Source organism: Carassius gibelio, chromosome A4, assembly GCF_023724105.1.
Source record: "Carassius gibelio isolate Cgi1373 ecotype wild population from Czech Republic chromosome A4, carGib1.2-hapl.c, whole genome shotgun sequence".
NCBI classification, from domain to species: Eukaryota; Metazoa; Chordata; class Actinopteri; order Cypriniformes; family Cyprinidae; genus Carassius; species Carassius gibelio.
The window spans coordinates 20,978,294-20,999,980 of record NC_068374.1 but is presented as its reverse complement, the minus strand read 5'-3'; the positions used below and the strand labels follow the sequence as shown (position 1 = coordinate 20,999,980).

General features: G+C 37.4%; 2 protein-coding genes across 2 annotated transcripts in view; both read right to left on the bottom strand.

Annotated features, from left to right (window-relative positions):
- Positions 1-21,687, bottom strand: part of LOC127972737 (transcription initiation factor TFIID subunit 3-like) — a 47,697-nt gene that overhangs the window by 10,760 nt on the left and 15,250 nt on the right. Inside the window, exon 3 of the mRNA XM_052576487.1 lies at positions 650-2,358. Coding sequence (XP_052432447.1) covers positions 650-2,358 — 1,709 coding nt within the window. The remainder of the gene's footprint in view (positions 1-649; positions 2,359-21,687) is intronic.
- LOC127972841 (ATP synthase subunit gamma, mitochondrial-like) overlaps positions 700-21,687 on the bottom strand; it is a 42,183-nt gene continuing 21,195 nt past the window's right edge. Inside the window, exon 9 of the mRNA XM_052576669.1 lies at positions 700-741. Coding sequence (XP_052432629.1) covers positions 738-741 — 4 coding nt within the window. The 3' untranslated portion in view covers positions 700-737. The remainder of the gene's footprint in view (positions 742-21,687) is intronic.

Genomic DNA, 21,687 nt, shown 5'->3' with positions numbered 1-21,687 from the left:
ACAGAAAGATACACACACATTGCTAGTAACAGGGCAAGCTAGTAAATCTATCAGTGTGACTCTCTTGTGTATTGCATTATTGATACTGCACCTGATAATCATATTGAATTCATGTGTACGTTTTATGAATGGCCTATGTGTTAACTAGCATTCAGTGATGAGTACATCATGCAGTTGCATATCCATATGATGCAAAGCTGTATACATGTATAACTTGTTGCCAATGAACATTGTGTTTCACTCAGAAAAATGAGGTTACATATACATAATTGTTTGAAGCTATTAAGATCATTCCATGTTGACTAGTTTTTAGCAAAATGACTAACTTTCCTTTCCAACAAAGTGCAGCGTAGCATGACAAAATGTAACTTCATTTAAGAATCAATTTAAGTGAATCAATTTGTTTAGGAAGGTTCAAGTACATCAATCTGTCCACAACATTTGTGTTTTCAATATCTTTTATATCAACTGGGGTGTTTTATTATTTTATAGTAAAAATAATACAAGTGGAGCAATATAGAAAGATGTTGCAATGTAGCTAGCTAATTTTTGTTAGTAGACTGTAGTGTAGCTTTTGGTGTAAGCAGTGACAGTAGCTTTCTGAGTACAGCATGAGACCAGGGACTTTGTAAATGCTAGGGTGTCTTACCAATAAGCTTGATTTCTCAAGTTTTGGCTTGTCTTTCTCTTTTTCCTTCGTCTTTTCTTTCTTCTCTTTGTCTTTCTTCTTCTCCTCTTTATCTCGTTCCTTCTCCCTTGCTCGTTCCTTCTCTCGTTCTTTTTCACGCTCTTTCTCTCTATCTTTCTCCCTCTCTTTTTTCTTCTTCTTCTCTTTCTTGTCCTTCTTCTTGTCCTTGTCTTTGTTCTTGGTATCCTTGGGGTGAGGGAACAATTTATCAGGGAGTATTGGTGGCAAAGGGGGCAACATCGATGGGATTCGTAGGCATGTCTGCGGGCTGAAGAGTGGGCTGGTGGCGCCAACGGCAGCAGCAATGTCTTTGGTTCCTTGAGATATCCTCTTCTCCTCCTTGCCTCGCTCCTTGCCCTTGTCTCGTTTCTCCTTCTCTTTCTTGCTTTTCTCTTTATCTTTCTTCTTGTCCTTGTGCTTGTCCTTCTCTTTCTTCCCGCTAATGATATCTCTCCGCTCTTCACCTCCAATTCCTAGCGATAGCTCTGGCCAGGGTATCTTGTTTTCCTCTACCTGCCCTCGCTCCTTTTCTCGCTTCTTCTCCTTGTTCTTGTCCTTATTCTTTCCTTTCTCTTTGACCTTCTCCTTGAGTCGCTCCTTGTCTTTCTTCTTCAACTTGGCCCTGATGTCCTTCTTGAGTTTCTTCTTGAGAAGTGTACCGGTAGCTGGGTCTTTCCGTTCCTGGGGAGGTTTAAGAGGTGGCGGCGGTGTGGGAGGTGAGTCAGGTGGGGACGACAAGTAAGTGGGTTCCGGAGGTGAAAGACTAGGGGTCTGAATGGGCTTTTGAGCCTGATTGGCCTTTCGGATGACCTCGTCTATGGAGTCATCCATCGTCCAGCGGTTGGGTGGGTTGAGATTTGGGGGTACTGGTGGAAGTGGGTGTTTTCCGATGAGAGATTGTGGAGGTTTGATGAGGCTAAATATATGTTTGGGTGCAGGTTTTGGAGGGTTTGGCCCCTCACTGTCTGAGTCAGAGTCGTAAGCAAAAGGGTCTGATGTGCCATCTCCATCTGCACAAGCCCGTGCAATGACAGCAGCAATAGAGTTCTCAATATCCTCATCTCCTTGATCATGAGCTCTGAATTGGCCATCACGAGAACTATCATCTCCAGGAGGTCCAGCCCAACCACATCCAGTTGCACCCAAAAGGGCAGGGCTTGGCCTTGGGCTACGTGGGCTTTTGGGCCTACTGGGTGACCTCTTTCCTGCCTTCTGATTGGTCTTAGGTGGGGTCAACATAAATGGTCGCCCCAATACACCAATAGGTGCAGACCCACCACCTCTTTTGGGTGATTTGTTCTTCTGCCGTGCAGGAGAGGGCGAGGGCAGTTTCGGCTTGTGTCCAGGTGTAGGAGGTGCCAAAGGAGGTCGGGGTAATTCGGGAGAGAGGGGAGGGGAGGGGGAATGCGGCATGTGTTGGGAATTGAGGGAACTGAGAGGTTCCCGTGGCTCATAACTCCATTCGGGGCTAATGCCAGGTTTTGTGCTCAGGCGGGGTCTCTTTGCAGCAGGTAATAGACCCTCAGGCCTGGGACTCTGTCCACTGTGACAGCTAAGCCAGTTCTCGTCATTCTCCTCTTCCTCACCATCCTCTTCCTCACCCAAGGAGACCTGCATGGCCTCGGCAGAAGTGCCCATATCTGCAGGAACCGGCTCCTCCTCTTCCTCATCTGCCAGAAGGAAAAGTACAAATATTAATCATATCCAACCAGAGCTGAGAAATAGGATCAGTTAATCATGTAAGCTAGACTGAAAATCACTGATTCAGCCCTGTTTTGTAAATATTATAGATAATAAAAAAAAGAACATGACATGGTAAAAATAAGAAAAAGGGCAATATTGACATGAGCAATATTAACAGAGTGGGAACATCTCAGGGTGGAATGTAGGGCGGATATCAGAGCAACAGATCAAAATCATCCACACCTGATTACACAGCAGAACAACAGTGCGAACAAGATACACACACACAAAATCAGACCCACATCCAAGTGCAGAAGCAATCCCTAGTTCAATCAAACTTTTTTTAATGTCTCCAAGCACTACAAATGCACACGCACACACACACTACACTCCAGGGTGGTGTGCTACCAGTTAACCAGTGGTAATCTGGCCACTGCAACTCTCTGCACCACAATAGATGACAGGAAGTGCAGGCAGGGCCCTCTGACACTCTCTATTATAAATAGTGTAATCTATATGGTAATATTGTTGTATTCTATAAGTGCAGAATGGGGATAAGATAACATTGTGACTTTAGGCTCCCTTCCGACCGGTGGAATGGTAATAGTTATCAAAGGTTATTTGGGAATGACACGTTGGCTGCTCCCTGATTGGCCGGGACCGGTTATTTATGATACGAATTATGATAAAGATGATGTCTCTTCTGCGTTGGTCGCTCTCCCTCTCCTCAGCCCTCTCACACAATAAATTGCTATCGTTAATCACGGGGAGGCTTTGTGTCGTCGTGATTACCGCGCCAGCGCCGTAATAAGAATTTTTATTTAAAGGAAGAATATGGATTTGTCATCGCCTCCTCAGCATGAAGTAAAGTGACAGTATTTCACAACGGTGACATTTAATTTGTATGGGGAAAAAAAGCAGCATGGGTGATATTTGCATTTTATGGCTCCATACTCCATTTCCTTTCTTCTTGGAACAGAAGTACGCTCTTTTTTTCTTTAACACAATTGGACGTTTCCAAGACCAAGGTACAAAAAAAAGACTCTGAAACTGTTAGAAATAAAGTCATTTTTTTAATCCACCAAGAGGTGCTTTAACCTTCAGGATACTAAAACGTCAAACTAAAAAGTTTTAACATTAATTTAATTTGTTGAAATAAATACAAATTAAATTAAAGCCTAGAATGGGTGACTCATTACTTACTTAGGACCAAATTGGTTTGTAGTTAATGATCAAATTTATATTTCCCTATAATTAAATAAAACGATTAGTTTTTTTAATAAACTTTTAAAAGGTTTAGATTAATGAATGTTGCTAACACAAAATTGTATATACATACTACAAGGGTTGCACAAATGCTATTAAGAGTGTATCCAAATTATATAAAAAAAATGGTATGTAGTGTTACATTTTTAGCATTAGGATGAAAATCATGTGGAAACAGGGTTATAACTTCATAATACATTTTCAGAAATTAAAAAATAATCTAACTGGGTAGGGTGGATAAGATGTTAAAAATTACTTTTTATTTTATATGTCAATCATATGTTAATAATAATTAAAAAATTGAATTATATTATTTTATAATAGTGGCAGTTCTTAGTATGCATGGGATTTGTTCCAAAATCAACAACATCATATTTAAGACCCACATATTACATGAAAATCAGTGTGTGTGAAACAAAGTACTCACAGGGGGGATTGAAATGAGAGATATCTACGAATGTGTGTGATCATTTTCAGACATCAGGCCTCTACTTGTCCGTCCAGTGGAGAAACAGCTCCGTTTTCACTTGCAACCACTTTCTCTTTCATCTGATATCAAAAAATATCACCCCCTCCTTCCCATTTCATTTAGCACTGCCGAAGAAAAGCACGGATTTGTACACTTGCACACATAAACACACACCGCTTAATTGATTGTGTCACTTACAAATGCGAATAAGACTAAAAACAGGGAGTGATAACGGGAGAAAGCCACTGTGCCAAAAATGGGGTACATGGGAATGAAAACAAGCTTACACACACATTGTGAAGTAATTAAAATGGATAGATAAGAAAAAGAGTGAATGAGAAGAGAGAAAGAGCTGTCAGTTTACTGGAGTCCAATGCCTATTGCAACTAACATGCTTTCTCGTACTGATACACACACACACACACACACACACACACACAGTTAGGTATGGTAAGAGAAACACTCGTATCACTTTCATTAAAATCTCCCCCACCCCTCCCACTGTGGCACATTAAAAAGTTGGATTAAGGCCTACTGCAATTAAAAGCAGCTCGTTTATTGGGGGGCTCCAATCAATGGAGAGCGCGAGAAGCAGGCTAAACGAGAAGAGATAAGATGCGTTTAATGTTCCAATTCCGCACAGCCTCTGTGCTGGACAATTACTAACATCTGAGAGCGTCCTGTGTGCATGTGCAGAAAAAATTCAACCTGTAGGAGTGTTTCATGGAGGAGAAATCCACACCACACAAAGATTCCCAAAACCCCTTATACCAGTTTAATTGCATTCATAAGTTATCACAAAAAAACTGTCACTGCTCACCACGTCTCCAGTCGGAGAACTAATGATAAAGCAGAGCCGTTGAAAGAATTTATAAAAGGCTCCGCAATGGAGGTGTTGCAATAAATGTTGTTATTATTATTCAAATTAAAGTACATGTGAATGCTTATGGCGATTAATGTTATATTTGCACCTTCAAATTTAACTTTGAAAAAAAGTCAAGTTCTATCCTAGTTTTTTTTTTTTCTTTTTTACTCAAAAATAAATACAGCTTCGTCAGAACCATGAACAAGAGCTTTTCTTTATAAAAAAAAAATATATATTGAACATTTGTACACTATTAACAAGCTAAATAATATAATCTCAGCCATCATATTTTTATTGACTAAATTTACTATATCAATGCATCTGTAATTAACCTTTAACTTGATGCATAAGAACAACAACATGAAGTCAATTCTGCCTGGTGTGAAATATATGCGAGCAGAAGCAGTTTGCCGTGACTTTGACCTTGTCTGCAGTATGTATCTTAAACACACACGAATGTGCCAAGGCCTTCTATCCCGCAGCGCCTCCTCACTCTCACGACCTTCACGTCCGGCAGGGGAAACTTCTGCATGCTTCCGGCTAGAAGTTATTCAAGAATAAGCTTTGAATAATTGTCCCGCAATATGAGTCTCTCTGATTAATTGCCTGAGATAAGAGCAGCCTCTCTCTCGTTCTGTGGCTCTGGCGCTCACAGCAGGGCCCTAATCACAACACACACCGTTTATCTGAGAGTGTGGAGATCCAGCTTTGCTAGGGTTAACATGCAAGACTTGTGCAAAATATTGCAATTGTATCTGAGTGTACATGATTCTGCTGTAAGGGAGGGCAGTACGGCTAAAGTCACAATATAATTCATTTTACATCAGGGCAGCCATAGCTATCGCCTACATGCTTTGACATATAACATTTGATTTGCTAGGTAAATTAATGCTTCTACAAATAAATACATAAAATATGATTTTATATATAATTTTCATTCACATAAGGATAATAGAACAAGTTTATTTCAGAAGTAAATTCTAAATGATAATAATATATAATTTTTAATACATATATTTTTGTATATTTGTATACTAGAATTCTACATTAGAAAGAAAGAGCTGTCAATTTACTGGAGTCCAATGCCTATTGCAACTAACATGCGTTCTAGTACTGAAACACACGCCCACACACACACACACACACACACACGGATAGTTAGGTATGGTAAGAGAAGGACTCATATCACTTTCATTAGAAATCGACATAAACATCATAATTCTGAACAAATTTCTGAATTTGTCTAATTCAAATTTGGTGTAAAACAGCTTTTACATATATATATACAATAACCTAATGGTGTCTTAATGTTTGCAAAAAAAAAAAAAAAAAAATCTATTAAATTAAAAATAAAACGAATTGTTTTCTTGTTTAAATATTACAAATCAGTCTTGTCAACTGATGACTGAAGAAAAAAAAATATATATAATATATATATATTTTTTCCCTCTATGTACACACACACTCAAACACACACACACACACACACACACACACACACACACATATATATATATTTCTACCATTGGTATATGCTGTCATTCTGTCTGTCTAATCTAGTTTTTACTGCAAATAAAATTTTTCAAATGTCATAGAATAGGAAATGCAAACATACACACATTGAAATGCTGCAATAAATGTATTTACACATCAAAATTGCTCCTTGATGCTGGTTTGCCTAAAAACATAAAAACATACAAAACAGGTGTGTGGAAAGAGACAGAACTACCAAAGTTTACTGATAAACACACAGGGTCTTTGTAGTGTCAGAATGTAACTATCTTCAATAAGAAACCCACATTCACTTTCTTTTCATAGACACACAAGCGTGTTGAGGTAGAAAGGTAAAGCGAAAAGAGTAAGACAGTGGTGAACACTTAACACTCAGCTAATAGCAAATCTTCTTTCTCCAGTAATTTAGGCTCAGAGCCTTTGAAGTGGCAGGAAATGTCAAATCAATTATTGCTTTCCTATAAGAAAAGAGCATTTTATTGGGTTTTTATGCCAATAGTGTACATTGCATGATTTGAAAAAAAAAAAACCTATTTTGGAATTAATTCACACATTTCGACAGGGGTCCATCTATGACGCCTGATTAAAGTGAAGTGGTTGATTTGTACATTTCTCTGACTGTACCCGTCTCCATGCCACAATCATATAACAGACTTATTTGACAAAATAAGTCTTTCGATCAGTGGTAAATATAGATTTATGATATTTTGCACCTTCATGGACAAATCTAGGGCTGGAGGATAGTGAATGATTTATCTTTCAAACACTTTTTATTTAGTAAAATAGTTCCGAAACACTGGCACTACGGTACTTTTTGCGCCGATTGCGATGATAAGTTTAATTTATGCAAATCATTTCTCTATCTGTCACACTTAAACATGACATGTGAATAAATACAATAACATATTGTTCTTTTCAACAACAACACCTTGATTATTTTTAAATTACAATCTAAAAAAATGATTGTAAATAAAGATTACTGGAGTACAATCTACAAAAAAAAAACTAATTCTAGTAAAAATACAAGTTTGGATCAAATAATGGTTCTTCGGACTGTCAACAAATCAAATGAAGAAAAATCTAATATTAGGTAACACGCATTTTCCCGAACACTAAAGTGCTATTTGGAAATACCGAGCGGCGTGACTCCAGGGAAATCAAACAACAGACACCTTCCGCTTTAATGTGGCACAAGGTCTTTTGTCCATCATTGCGACTCTGTGCCTTTATTTCATTTTTTTTTTCCTTTCAGGAGACAGACAGACTGGTGCGCCCACATGTTCTCAGCGCCATACATAGAACTTCAGTTGAGTAACACTCCCATCCCCTCCCTCAGCCGGCACACAGATCAGGGGCCCTGATCGCCTTTGCGATTAGAAAACCGCAGAATTTCGTCGTTCCCCAAAACAAAGTGTTTTTATGGCTTCTGTTTTCTCTAGCCCTGGCGCCACCAGGAGTACAGTAAACAATAAACACTGACGGATGGAGCCTGTCGCGCATACAACACACACCTAAGCAAGCACGTACACACACCGCACGCGTAGGTGTTCAGGTTCAACGTGTGAGCACTGACTAATCTAAAGAGCACTGAGTTGTATTGAGAGGCAGAGCATGGAGGTATTGTGTCAGTGCCTGTTACACTTCCCATAACCCTGTCATCGGCCTTATAGTCACTGAAAACCAGAGACAGAGGCTCCATGGCACCGGGTCACCTGCTTTGAACTCATCGTGCATAAAACTCGCAAAACAAACACAGTCTTCGCCGGATGCCATTAATGTATTAAACGCAATGGCAAATGTGTAGTTTGGTTAATGACCACAAAAAGTGCTTGATATTTTGGCCTTGTTAAATAAACAGGTCTTAGAATTGGCGTTATCGATACATCAGAACAACTTCGCTGGCAAGCGAACAGTGTTGAGGGGAAGAGAAAACAGGCCAGTTGAACACTTAAACGGTGGACTTATGGCAAATTGACTTTTACTTCAAAGTGCTCAACAATTATGTCTTTCAGCAATTAGAGAGCTTGAAAAAATGGAACCCACTTGAGCCTTGCCAGTGAACCGGTGGAGGAATGCCCTCGAGTCAGCTCGCGGAGGGGTGGGGGGCGGTTCGGGTATTGTCCTGGGAGTCTGAGCAACTCAGACGCCTTGGCAAGAATGCACATCTGAAACCAGCGCTGCACACACACCCATGCGAGGCATGTCAGTGAAGGGCCAAAATTGGGGTTAAAAAGTACTTTCCCGCACACAAACTTGTGTGACACGCACAATAAATGTTCCAACAGTTACACAAGAAAACTATTAGACGGTCAAGGGGGGGTGAGGGGGGTGGGGTATGAATTTAACCAAAAATTGCAATCTTAGTGCATTTGAATTGTTTCCAGATTTAATACTGTAAGAAACAGGACTTAGGTCTGTGTTCATCAGCAATGCTGAAGTCAAGGAGCTCTTGCTCCTGTGTTCAGTTTTAATGCTAATAAAACGCCGCTATCTGAAGCAATTAGACTGCGTCCGATCCCAATCGGGGTCTGCGTGTTCCCAGCACATCTAAAGAAAATGTTTGCGTTTGAAAAAGTCCATCACGTAAACAGATAAGGAGCAGTGCAATGCAGCTTCTCAGTTGACTTTGTTCCTGAGTAGATCAGTAACGGCGACCTGCTGTTGGTTCCGATGAAGTCTCGCTACCGCAGAACTGATATATACTAACGTACATTAACACACTGCCAAGAAGAGATACTAGCACAATGCAAGTTGAGATTTGAATTTACTAGAATGAATGTTTTGGAATGTACAAGATGTAGGCCAATTATGTAAAACTGTACATATTTTGTAATTAAAATCAACAGTTTGAAGGAAGTCTTACATTACTAATACATATATTGAGTGCATCCTCTTTTTAATCAAATAGAGCAGTAAAAATGTAGAATGTAAACTGTTAATGTTAAAAACATTAAAAACTAAATTTTGGATTTGAATAAAAACTTAATCCAATTAGCACACATTCCAGAAAGAAAAAAAAAACGCAATAAAAATAAACGTACAGAGACTTATTACATTATTTAAAACATGGAAAGTACATTTCCTCATAGATAACTTGAATTCTTTGAGAAGTAACTGACAAAGGGCTAATCTTTCTGACATCGGAACAGTTATCTAATTCGTCTGAGCGTCTGTGTATGATATGGGAGGAATCCAGATAAACTACATTTCCAACATTGAGAGCCAGAGCCATCACGCAAAGCACGTTCGGACAGCGCAGTTTAACCAACAGCACAAAGAGCTCTTGAATACAATAGTAAAGCAGTTATGGTGAGGTTTCAAATCTTTACTATCATTTAAATCATGACCACTTACGATATTTGGTTTGACACTAAATAAGCCATGCAATCTTGGATAAAGTCATCAAAGCACACAAACACACACACACAAAAACACCTTATGAAGTTTATTTTAAGTTTATTTTTCATAAGCACAGGCTCAATTTTAAATTGATGCATGATCAATAAAGAACAAGATTATCTATGTATGCATTTATGAATGTGTGTGTGTATATATGTGTGTGTTTGTGTGTGTGTGTGTGTGTGTGTTTTAACATCCAGTAAATTTTTTCACTGTATCCACTATACTAATATTAGATTATAATTCTGGATGGCAAAATATTTGTATGTTGCATATACCTAGTAGCTTTATTTCAAGAAGTAGTTTCATACAAAAGGTAAGGACAAGGGTATTTACAAGTATCATTCAAAAATGAACATTCCTGTGGCCAGGTCGTGACCTTTTGTGAGTGTCTCTCAGGTCAGGGGGTCAGGTCAATCAGAGGGGAATGTTATCCAAAGCGCTTTATTTATTTATTCAATCTTTCATCGGACTCCACTTCTTACCCGCTGCCCGGGATTACCCGAAAATACGAAGGGAGAGACGGAGGAACGGGGAGAGAAGACCGCTGCTTCAAATTAGCCAGAATAAATAATCGCCACTTCAAGTCAATAAACACTGTACCTTACTTTTTTATGGAAGCAGTCAAATAAACTTTTTGAAAAGTTTCTGGTAAGTAAATAAAGGAGCTAAATTTGCAAAGTTGACTGGCCGATTTATGCTCATCTCTTTTTCTTCTGGTCGGAAAGTTAAACTTTAGATTAACGTCCAAACACGCAACGAACACATGCAGTTTCTCAAGCTTCGAGAGGAGCAAAAATATAACAGAGAACCTTCTCAGAAATCGACTGTGCACTTTAATATGAAGAAGGAATGTCAAATAATTTAACCTCCTTTCTCCTACCACATTCTGATGCATAACATGGTCCACCTGGTTTGAAGTAGAAAAAAAAAATCGAGGGTAATGTCCAATGTTTCCGGTTCAGAATGGGTTTACTTTGACTTTCACCTCCCTGACGTCTACCTTAGTTGACCGCTTCTGATTCTATGAACTCCTCACCCTTTGGTGAACTACAAGAAAAAGCAGGAACAGCAGGACGAAGGAAAAGATACAGAGTGGGGTCTACCGCCTAGTGGAGGGGACCAGCACGAGGCTAGTGGGGCCAAAGTCTTGAACATTTCCTAAATGGGCAGTGCAATGCGACAATATGCCTCATTTAGGCTTAATGGATGCATATAATGCATATGAAGTCGAATATCTATGTGTGTGTGGCATATTTATACATTTGCATTCATTAATAATGAGTGAAATACCAAATAAAGTTCATGCATGTGCATATATCGTGTGTTGGTATGTTGTGTGACAGCATCGTGTGGGAGTACAAGTGTGTGTGTGAGTGTGTACGTGTACTGAAGAGAGCCCAAATAGCTCGGCGCCAGCAGTCTGCCCTTCCTGTAACGGCTGAACGACGGCAGAAGACTGAGAGAGCGAGAGAGAGAGATTTGCATCTCTTTGTGATAGAGAGGGCCAGGATTCCTTGCGCCCGTATGAACAAAATACAAAAAAAAAAAAAAAAAAGAAATTCGACAGAATGGCACCAGGACAAATTCCACTTGGTGCCAGTGTGTATCAGTGTCGACACACGCAGGTGACTTACGGACAGACCAAATAACACAAAGCGACAACCGAACGCACACCTTCGCCTCCCTGATCAGGTGAATTTCTTTGTATGCAACTTGAAGCCTCATTTAACCAAGTGAGAGACAATAATATGGGAGTTCAATTCCTATAGGCCTATTTCCAAAGTTGCTTAAGACTATAGAAATGAGTTCAAAATGGCTCAATGGCATACAAGAAGGATCATGGTAAAGAATAAGCCAAATTATTTTACATGCACTCTATTTTGTATTCAAATTAGTTTAATTCGGTTTTGGAAAAAAATATATTTATATTATACATTTCAGGAAAAGTTTACCTCTAATGGCTCTACATCTTTAATGTGGTTTAACCATCAAGTGTATGTATGTATGTATGTATGTATGTATGTATGTATGTATGTATGTGTATATATATATATATATATATATATATATATATATATATATATATATATATATATATATGTATATGTATATATATATATATATATATATATATATATATATATATATATATACACACACACACATATACACATACACACACACACATACATACATATACAGTTTTGTTCAAAATAATAGCAGTACAATGTGACTAACCAGAATAATCAAGGTTTTTAGTATATTTTTTATTGCTACGTGGCAAACAAGTTACCAGTAGGTTCAGTAGATTCTCAGAAAACAAACAAGACCCAGCATTCATGATATGCACGCTCTTAAGGCTGTGCAATTGGGCAATTAGTTGAAAGGGGTGTGTTCAAAAAAATAGCAGTGTCTACCTTTGACTGTACAAACTCAAAACTATTTTGTACAAACATTTTTTTTTTCTGGGATTTAGCAATCCTGTGAATCACTAAACTAATATTTAGTTGTATGACCACAGTTTTTTAAAACTGCTTGACATCTGTGTGGCATGGAGTCAACCAACTTGTGGCACCTCTCAGCTGTTATTCCACTCCATGATTCTTTAACAACATTCCACAATTCATTCACATTTCTTGGTTTTGCTTCAGAAACAGCATTTTTGATATCACCCCACAAGTTCTCAATTGGATTAAGGTCTGGAGATTGGGCTGGCCACTCCATAACATTAATTTTGTTGGTTTGGAATCAAGACTTTGCCCGTTTACTAGTGTGTTTTGGGTCATTGTCTTGTTGAAACAACCATTTCAAGGGCATGTCCTCTTCAGCATAGGGCAACATGACCTCTTCAAGTATTTTAACATATGCAAACTGATCCATGATCCCTGGTATGCGATAAATAGGCCCAACACCATAGTAGGAGAAACATGCCCATATCATGATGCTTGCACCTCCATGCTTCACTGTCTTCACTGTGTACTGTGGCTTGAATTCAGAGTTTGGGGGTCGTCTCACAAACTGCCTGTGGCCCTTGGACCCAAAAAGAACAATTTTACTCTCATCAGTCCACAAAATGTTCCTCCATTTCTCTTTAGGCCAGTTGATGTGTTCTTTGGCAAATTGTAACCTCTTCTGCACATGCCTTTTTTTTAACAGAGGGACTTTGCGGGGGATGCTTGAAAATAGATTAGCTTCACACAGACGTCTTCTAACTGTCACAGTACTTACAGGTAACTCCAGACTGTCTTTGATCATCCTGGAGGTGATCATTGGCTGAGCCTTTGCCATTCTGGTTATTCTTCTATCCATTTTGATGGTTGTCTTCCGTTTTCTTCCACGTCTCTCTGGTTTTGCTCTCCATTTTAAGGCATTGGAGATCATTTTAGCTGAACAGCCTATCATTTTTTGCACCTCTTTATAGGTTTTCCCCTCTCTAATCAACTTTTTAATCAAAGTACGCTGTTCTTCTGAACAATGTCTTGAACGACCCATTTCCTCAGCTTTCAAATGCATGTTCAACAAGTGTTGGCTTCATCCTTAAATAGGGGCCACCTGATTCACACCTGTTTCTTCACAAAATTGATGACCTCAGTGATTGAATGCCACACTGCTATTTTTTTGAACACACCCCTTTCAACTAATTCAACTAATTGCCCAATTGCACAGCCTTAAGAGCGTGCATATCATGAATGCTGGGTCTCATTTGTTTTCTGAGAATCTACTGAACCTACTGGTAACTTGTTTGCCACGTAGCAATAAAAAAATATACGAAAAACCTTGATTATTCTGGTTAGTCACATTGTACTGCTATTATTTTGAACAATACTGTATATATACACACATATACACATACACACACACACATACATACATGCATACATACACACACACACACACACACACACACACACACACACAACATTTACAATCTCAACCAAACTATCATATTATAAATACATCTTATAATTTAAGAAATTTACCGACCTTGCCATGGTCAGGTTTTTTTTTTTTTTTTCTATTTTATGTCTTTTAAACTCAAACTTTCACTACAAAATAAATAAAATAAAGAAAAACAATAATACTATGAGAAGAAAGCAGGAGGGTCTTTTATTTCTCCAAACACAGCAGGAAACATATTCAAATGTGTCTTGCTTTCATATTGGTGTATTAAGATTACTTACATTTTTCCAATTTGTTTTTATTTTCCAAAATCGCTGAAACTGCTGGGTCGACACACTAAAATAAAGCTTCTCGATCTCAATATGGAAGGAATATAATCCCAAACTAGCCTACCACTTGAGACACGCAACTCAATCTAAAAAAACCCATATATTAAAAGTGTGTTTAAGACGAGGGGTTGAACTTAAAAAGACTGGGTGCTTACTCCTACAAAAATACGTTTGTGCTGCCGTCGGCACAACTGTGCAGCCCAAATATTTTACCACAGAAAGCACTTGCTCTGTTCCAGTTCACTTCAGATGTCAAATCAGCCTTCTAAACTTACAACTTTTTCTCTTTGGTGCAGAACAGTGACACTGTCAACCCAAAAACAGTCTGAGATGAAGATATTCCACCTCAGATATTTGTTCTTGTGGTCTTAAAGTGAGAAAAAGGTCATACCTAATTATGGGTTAATGCGGTTGTCCAAAAAAAAAAAAAAGATTAGTAAGGGTGACAAGTTCATTTTGTGTGTGTCTGTTATTTTCTTTTGCAGGCCTGCTTTAATGTAATCTTACTATGTTGAGAATTTTTTATACAATTCTATACTGTTATTAGTATATTTTAATGCTAAAATAGAAAAGCCTATTTACATATTAATAACTGAATAATTATTAAGGTTAAAAATGAAGGTTATAAAAGGGAAAAGGATAGAGAAATGTCACTCGGATAGAGAAAAGACCTAAACTTGTGTAGCCTACATGTACAAGTAGCTCAACATGCACTTTTTAAATTTACCCGTTTCTTACAAAGTTATGAAAAAGCATCAAAACACAACAATAAGCACAAAAGGCTCTAGCCTGTGCTATGTGCGCAACACTATGGCTGCCTGTAAAACTCATTTTCATATTTCTGTGCGACAGCAGACATGTGGAGGGAGCCACTCCAAGTCAAACAGGAGAGCAGGCTGTTTAGACTACATTAATTCCCTTGACGAGCTTCCAAACCGGCCCACTTAAGGTTATTAAGGTCTATAAATACAGTGTTACCCTCGTTAAGATACATAATTGCTTAATTTACATTTTGCTTCCTCCCAGAGAAAATCGGAAGCCATTACACAACTCCCAAAAAACCCCCGCACCCATGATTAACCCCACCGGTAGTTTATATAGAATATATAGAATGACAGAATTAAAAATAAATAGAAAGATGGAACGATAGAACAATAGATAAAGAATGATAGAATAGAATGATAGAACTATAGAACGATGGATATTTTGATCTATTTTTTATTTATTTAGTACTGACCTTAAGACATTTAACATAAAAGACGCTTACATTTTAAATATTTACACAAGAGAAAATAAGTTGAATTCATAAAAATGACCCAATTCAAAAGTTTACACACACTTGATTTTTAATAATGTGTTGTTACCTGGAAGTTTATTTTATTTTATTTATTTTTTTAGTTGTTCATGAGTCCCTTGTTTATTCTGAACAGTTAAACTGCCCGCTGTTCTCCAGAAAAATCCTTCAGGTACCACAAATTCTTTGGTTTTCCAGCATCTTTTGCGTATTTGAACCCTTTCCAATAATGTCTGTATGATTTTGGGATCCATCTTTATAAACTGAGGACAACTGAAAGATTCACACGCAACTTTTACAAAAAGTTAAAACGCTCATGGATGCTCCAGAAGGAAAAGCCATGTATTAAAAGCTGGGGGTGAAAACGTTTGAACAGAATAAAGTGGTGTACACTTTGCTATTTTGCCTAAATATCATGTTATTAATTTATATTTCGAAATATTATATATATATATATATTTTTTTTATCATTTAGTACTGCCCTTTATATATATTGCTAAATTTGACCAAATGCCCTTTAGAGGATATCCAAGGTTTTCTCAATTTGATTTTATTTCATTTATTTTTTAACCCCAAAATGCAAAGTCTTCTTCTTTGGGTAGACTTTGAGCTAATCTATAATAATAACAATAAGCTTCATATTTATATATTTAAAAAAAATTATGTGTGTGTGAGAGAAAGAGAGAGAGAGAGAAAGTGTGTGTGTGTGTGTGTGTGTGTGTGTGTGTGTGTGTGAGTGAGTGAGAGCAAGAGCAAGAGAGAGAGAGAGAGAGAGTGTGTGTGTTTTGGCAGTGATGAGTGGAGAATAAGCAATTTGTATACTTTTACATAATGTTACACCTTAATAGATTTTAAGTCAGAACTGGCTTTAATTGTTCTCTCAGGTTAACTGATATATACACACAGAGATATTCATAAACATACGGATAATTTGATTACAGCCTGACATTTTCTACATGTCATTCAGGACATACTACAATATACAGAGAAAAATTCCAACACAGTTGTGTGTGTGTGTGTGTGTGTGTGGGTGTGTGCATAGGGATTTGCCCTCCTCGGCCCGCTCAGGAAATCCTTTAAATTATGTTATTAGATAAACGGTGCAACACAGGTCAGCACGGGGCCAGACTGTGTCTGGGAACTTTGAGTCCGTCTTTGTGTGTGTATGCAAGTGTTTTCCTCAGAGAGAAACATCACAGTTATGTCATGTAGTTAAGTGCAGATCAATATAAGAGCAGCGGACATTTCAGTGAAAATCATCTTTTAACACTGAGATGATATATTAACCAAAGACAGAGTGATCTTTCGATCTGTTTTTGCCTCACCACTCATAATATGGATCCATGTGTGTTTCTGCAGGTGGTGTGTGTATGTCAGTAGTAAAACAGAATTAGGGGTTTGGTTATGTGGAGCCAACAGTAGATAAGAAGCCTAAGATGATGAAATATAAAGCAACACATGGCCTAGACGACCTAACTCTGATCAGTGATAACACGCACACAAACACACACTCGCTCTCAAGTGCTTGTGTGATTCATGATAACAGCAGCACAACACATACAGGGCCAAACACTTTATCAACAACAGAATTACAGCATGATATAACATCTGATATACACTACTGTACTCCTGATACTGCAGCTTAAAAGAAAGAAAGAAAGAAAGAAAGAAAGAAAGAAAGAAAGAAAGAAAGAAAGAAAGAAAGAAAGAAAGAAAGAAAGAACAACAAGACAAGCCAACAAGAGAGCAATCAAACAAACAAACAAAAGCAAGCAGACAAGATCAAAACAAGAATTAAAAGGAAAGGAACAAAAGTATGTTTGGGCAAAAACAATAATAAACGATGATAGAACAAATGAGAAAATCAACAAACAACTGAACAAAACCAGGCAGACAAGACAAAAGAACACATAAAACAATAAACAAAGATAACACAGATTAAATACAATATACTATATTGCGGTCATGACCTTATCATGAAAATGATCAATGGAGCCCAGTTATTATCTTGGAATTATCAACAGTTGGGCTGATTTTGCATTTTTCATTGAAAATTGTGTACATTTATCTGACTTTTGTCAGTCTGATAAAATAATGAGTGAAAAAAAGTTACATCACAGCTTCACTGTGCACTTGAAGTAAAGCCAACAAACAAACAAACAAACAAATAAAAGCAAGCAGACCTGAATGAAAAAGAAAGACAAACAAAAGCACATGGAGGTAAAAACAATAATAAACCACATCATGTAGTAATGCTTTTTAAAGCAAGAAGCATTATTACCTGATACATCTTTATTTTTAAAAAAGTATGCTATATTGTTGTCAAAACCTCATCATGGTAATTATCACTCGCATCCAGTTATCTAGGAATAACAACAGTTAGGCTAATTTAGCACAATCGGGTTAAAATATCTTTAAACTTCAGTCAAATAAACAAATTGGGTTCAATCAAACAGTCAGTGTAAAAAGCTACAAAATTAATGTTAATGTTAAAATGAATTCAATATGCACTTGAATAAGGAGGGGCAAGTGCACTGCATTGTGGGATACAGCAAACCAATGAGATGCATGAAGAAACTGCATACTTGCCAATTAGACAACAGTTGCTGCTGGCTCTATAGGGATCGGAATCGTTAAGCTTTTAACAGTATTAGTATTCTTACCGATACTGCTTATCGATCCGGTACTTTAACGGTATTCTTATTGATACTTTTTATTATTTCTACACACACACACACACACACACACACACGAGACACAAATTAAGAGCTGACTTAACATTGTTTTATATTCTGAAATGTAAAATCAATATTTTATGAAATCAATATAAAACCTCAATTAGTAAATGTGTGCAGGCATTTTTTAGCATTTTACATACATGAGATAAGAACATGAATAAAGAAATACAGTAAAATAAACGGATAAATAGAATAAAACAAAGATACAAATGAAAAAAAAATATGGCCGGGACTTTAACGCGTTAATTGAGATTAATTAATTACACAAAAAATAACGCGTTAAATAAGATTAATTAATTACAGAAAAAAAATTTCCCGCATTTTTAATAACTTATTTTTGCACCACGGAACGTTTCTCACTGGTTGAGTTTCGGGGGACCGATTATACTGGAGCACCAACTAGCGTTCGCATATCACCGCAGCACATGATCGAACCTCAAGTATCACCTCAACGCAAAACATATAGCAGCTAGCGTGGACTTTACATTTTATGTTGAACTATGTATTATTTTGTTGGTGCAACAGTTTATGTTGAACTCTTTATTGTTTTGGCCAAGGTTATTGAGAGTTGGACTTAGTATGTTATGGCCTCTGAAGCAACAGAGAGATGTTTTCTAATAGTCAGTGTTTCCAATGTTCTAAATGTACTTGACAGTATTGTGTTTTACTTAAAGGGGGGGTGAAATGCTATTTCATGCATACTGAGTTTTTTACACTGTTAAAGAGTTGGATTCCCATGCTAAACATGGACAAAGTTTCAAAAATTAAGTTGTACATTTTAAGGAGTATTTTTGCGTATTGTTTATTTCTTAAGGATGATGCAATCCCAAGGAAAAAGGGTCACGATCGTGTGTTGGAACCATATGCGGTGAGTAAAACTGCTTCAAATATCTCTAAAATATCTTCTAAATTGTTTCTAAATATACTATTGCTACACTTCATGGCAAAAATTGCACTGGACTGCTAAAATTGGTTGAACAAAAATAAACAATATTTTGTTACTTAAGCTTGTATTCAGTCATTATTCAATGGCATAATATAAATCCCTGTGAAAAAAAAATTACTTCTCACTGTTCTCAGGTAAAATATTTATATGCGATTAAAAAGCTTCTAATTAATTAGATTAATTTTTTTAATCGAGTCCCGGCCCTAAAAAAATATATATATATATATATACACTGCTGTCACTTTAAAACACTAGACCTAGCCTATACATTGACGCTCAACAGATTTTCTCCCAACTGTTCACGTCCACTGAAGACATAAGCTATGTTTAAGTGAATACTCTCCAAGCTGGCCATTCTGAAATATTTTGTGTATATTTGATCTCTTAGACGTGCAGCCGTCACTTGAAGCCCAAATTGTAATTTGCTTGTCTAGTTGCAGCTTGTATTGGAGAGGGCACACATTTAATCCTGGGGAACAGCGTCTCTTGCGCGGATTATTATGCTTTCAACGTTTTATTATCAAACATGTCTCTATATTTATCAACAGTAAAGACGTCATTTTACAACAATCATAGACAAATGCATCATAGACAAATGTATAAATATTATTGCATATAAAAACAGCTGGCGACTCTGGTGAAATAGAATTTGCAAGATAATCCCTATAGCAATAACAAATGTAGGCTATGTGTTTTCCTAATCTCTCCAGTATCAACAACAGAACCATTAACGTCAGAGCTTATCGATACCCCAGTCTTTCATAATTTAGCTGAGGGCCCATTTAATACCAGGTTTCGGTACCCATCCCTAGCTGGCACTAACTCTACAAAGAGAAAAGCACCACTTCAGTCCTCTATGCAGAATTTATCTGCACCGCTTGACTAGGATTCACAAGCGGCTACGTCTTAGGGTATGTTTCAGTGCAAGTAGATGTGAACAAGTTTATCGGATTCTCTCGCGTTTCAACTGCAGTCGATCACGTTGTGTCTGGAACGCGATGAGCTACAGGCCGCAGAGAAACCCAGTGAGCGATTACTGATAATGCCACATGGGCATATTGCTGTCTGTTAGCCACATCTCTCTACATTTGTTACAAACCAAGTAAGTAACAGAGCTATATAACAATGCGAGATACGGAGTGCGTGGATTAGGTTTCAGCGAGGTTTGACTATTTATATCGTGGCGGTCGATGCAAGTGTGAGGGATCAGGTCCACTTAGAATGCGTTTAGGCCGTAAAAATAAAATGGCATGAATCGTTTACCACTGAGGGTATTTTACTTGAGTTGACGTTATTTTTCCCCTACTTCTTAATTTCGAAGACTCGTCCATCATGAGTTCAATCCAGAAGTCATTCAATTAATCCTGGACTCTCTTCTTTCTGTCCATCTCTCATGCCGCCGCTCTATCTCTCCTCCTCTCCCGACTCTCCCTCCCTCTATCAGTGCATTAATCTAAGCTGTGTTTCCCTGTCTCTGTTGGTGCCATGAGGGCAAACGCTCTAGATGGAAAAACCCTGTTTGTATTCTGCAGGCGTGCGTCTTTCCCTGCTCTCCATCTTGCTATCCAATCTTTCGCTCTCCATTCTTGGCTGTCTAAGCTGTACTCTCTCCATCTGTCGGTCTTGTTTGTTCCTTTTTAAATCATTGCTTTCTGTACAAATGGTTTTCTTTAAAAATAATAGCAATAATAATTCAAAATATATTTCTGAAGTTCGGAAATATTTGTCTGCTCTCATGTGAGGTATGCACATAGTATTTCCAAACTCATGATTGAAATTCAAATTCAGAATTGGTGGATCAAATAATAATCAAAGCAAGTGAAATTTTGCCTGTTCACAATGGCTTCAATAAGAAAAATGAACAAAAATTCTGAAAATATTTCCAACGCTCAGAAGTATATGTCTGTTCTCAATGGATGGTCTTCTCAAACTCATGTTCAAAATTTGTGGATCAGTTAAGAGTGGAAAAAAATACCACCTTTTAAAGCATGCAAAAATAAATGATTCTGAAGTTCAGAAAAAAAATTCTGAAGGCCGATTTAGACTTACATTTGATATTATAAATTAAGACTGAATTTAAAAATCTCAAATCGGATTTGATATGAAAGAAGAAAAATATTAGATCAGGAATATGACGCAACAAATCACATGACCCATGACGCGTTTCAATACTGGTAAACTGACTCAAAATGAAATCAAAATTTACCCCATTTGCATCAACATGAGATTTAATTATTTATTTGTTACATTTTTTTTACCAAAAAAAAAGTACAAGTATGTCCCATTACAAAAATGAAATGGATTCCCATTTCATGCTAACTTCAATTAAGGTTTAACCGGATCAATTTAAGAAGAGTCTATGTCACAAACCTCATGTTGAAGTCAAACTAACTGCACAATGGATAGATGTTTTGAAATAAAAGATACACACAAACACAAAACTGTACATTCACATAAATAGAAGCATAGCCTCTGTCTGATTTAATGCATACATGGGGAATTTCACGACCTATGCAGATAACGTGCAGAAGTACAGGTAAAGTCGCAACAGCACAAAACCGATAGTCGTTATCTAGCTACCGTTCTTTCTGTGGA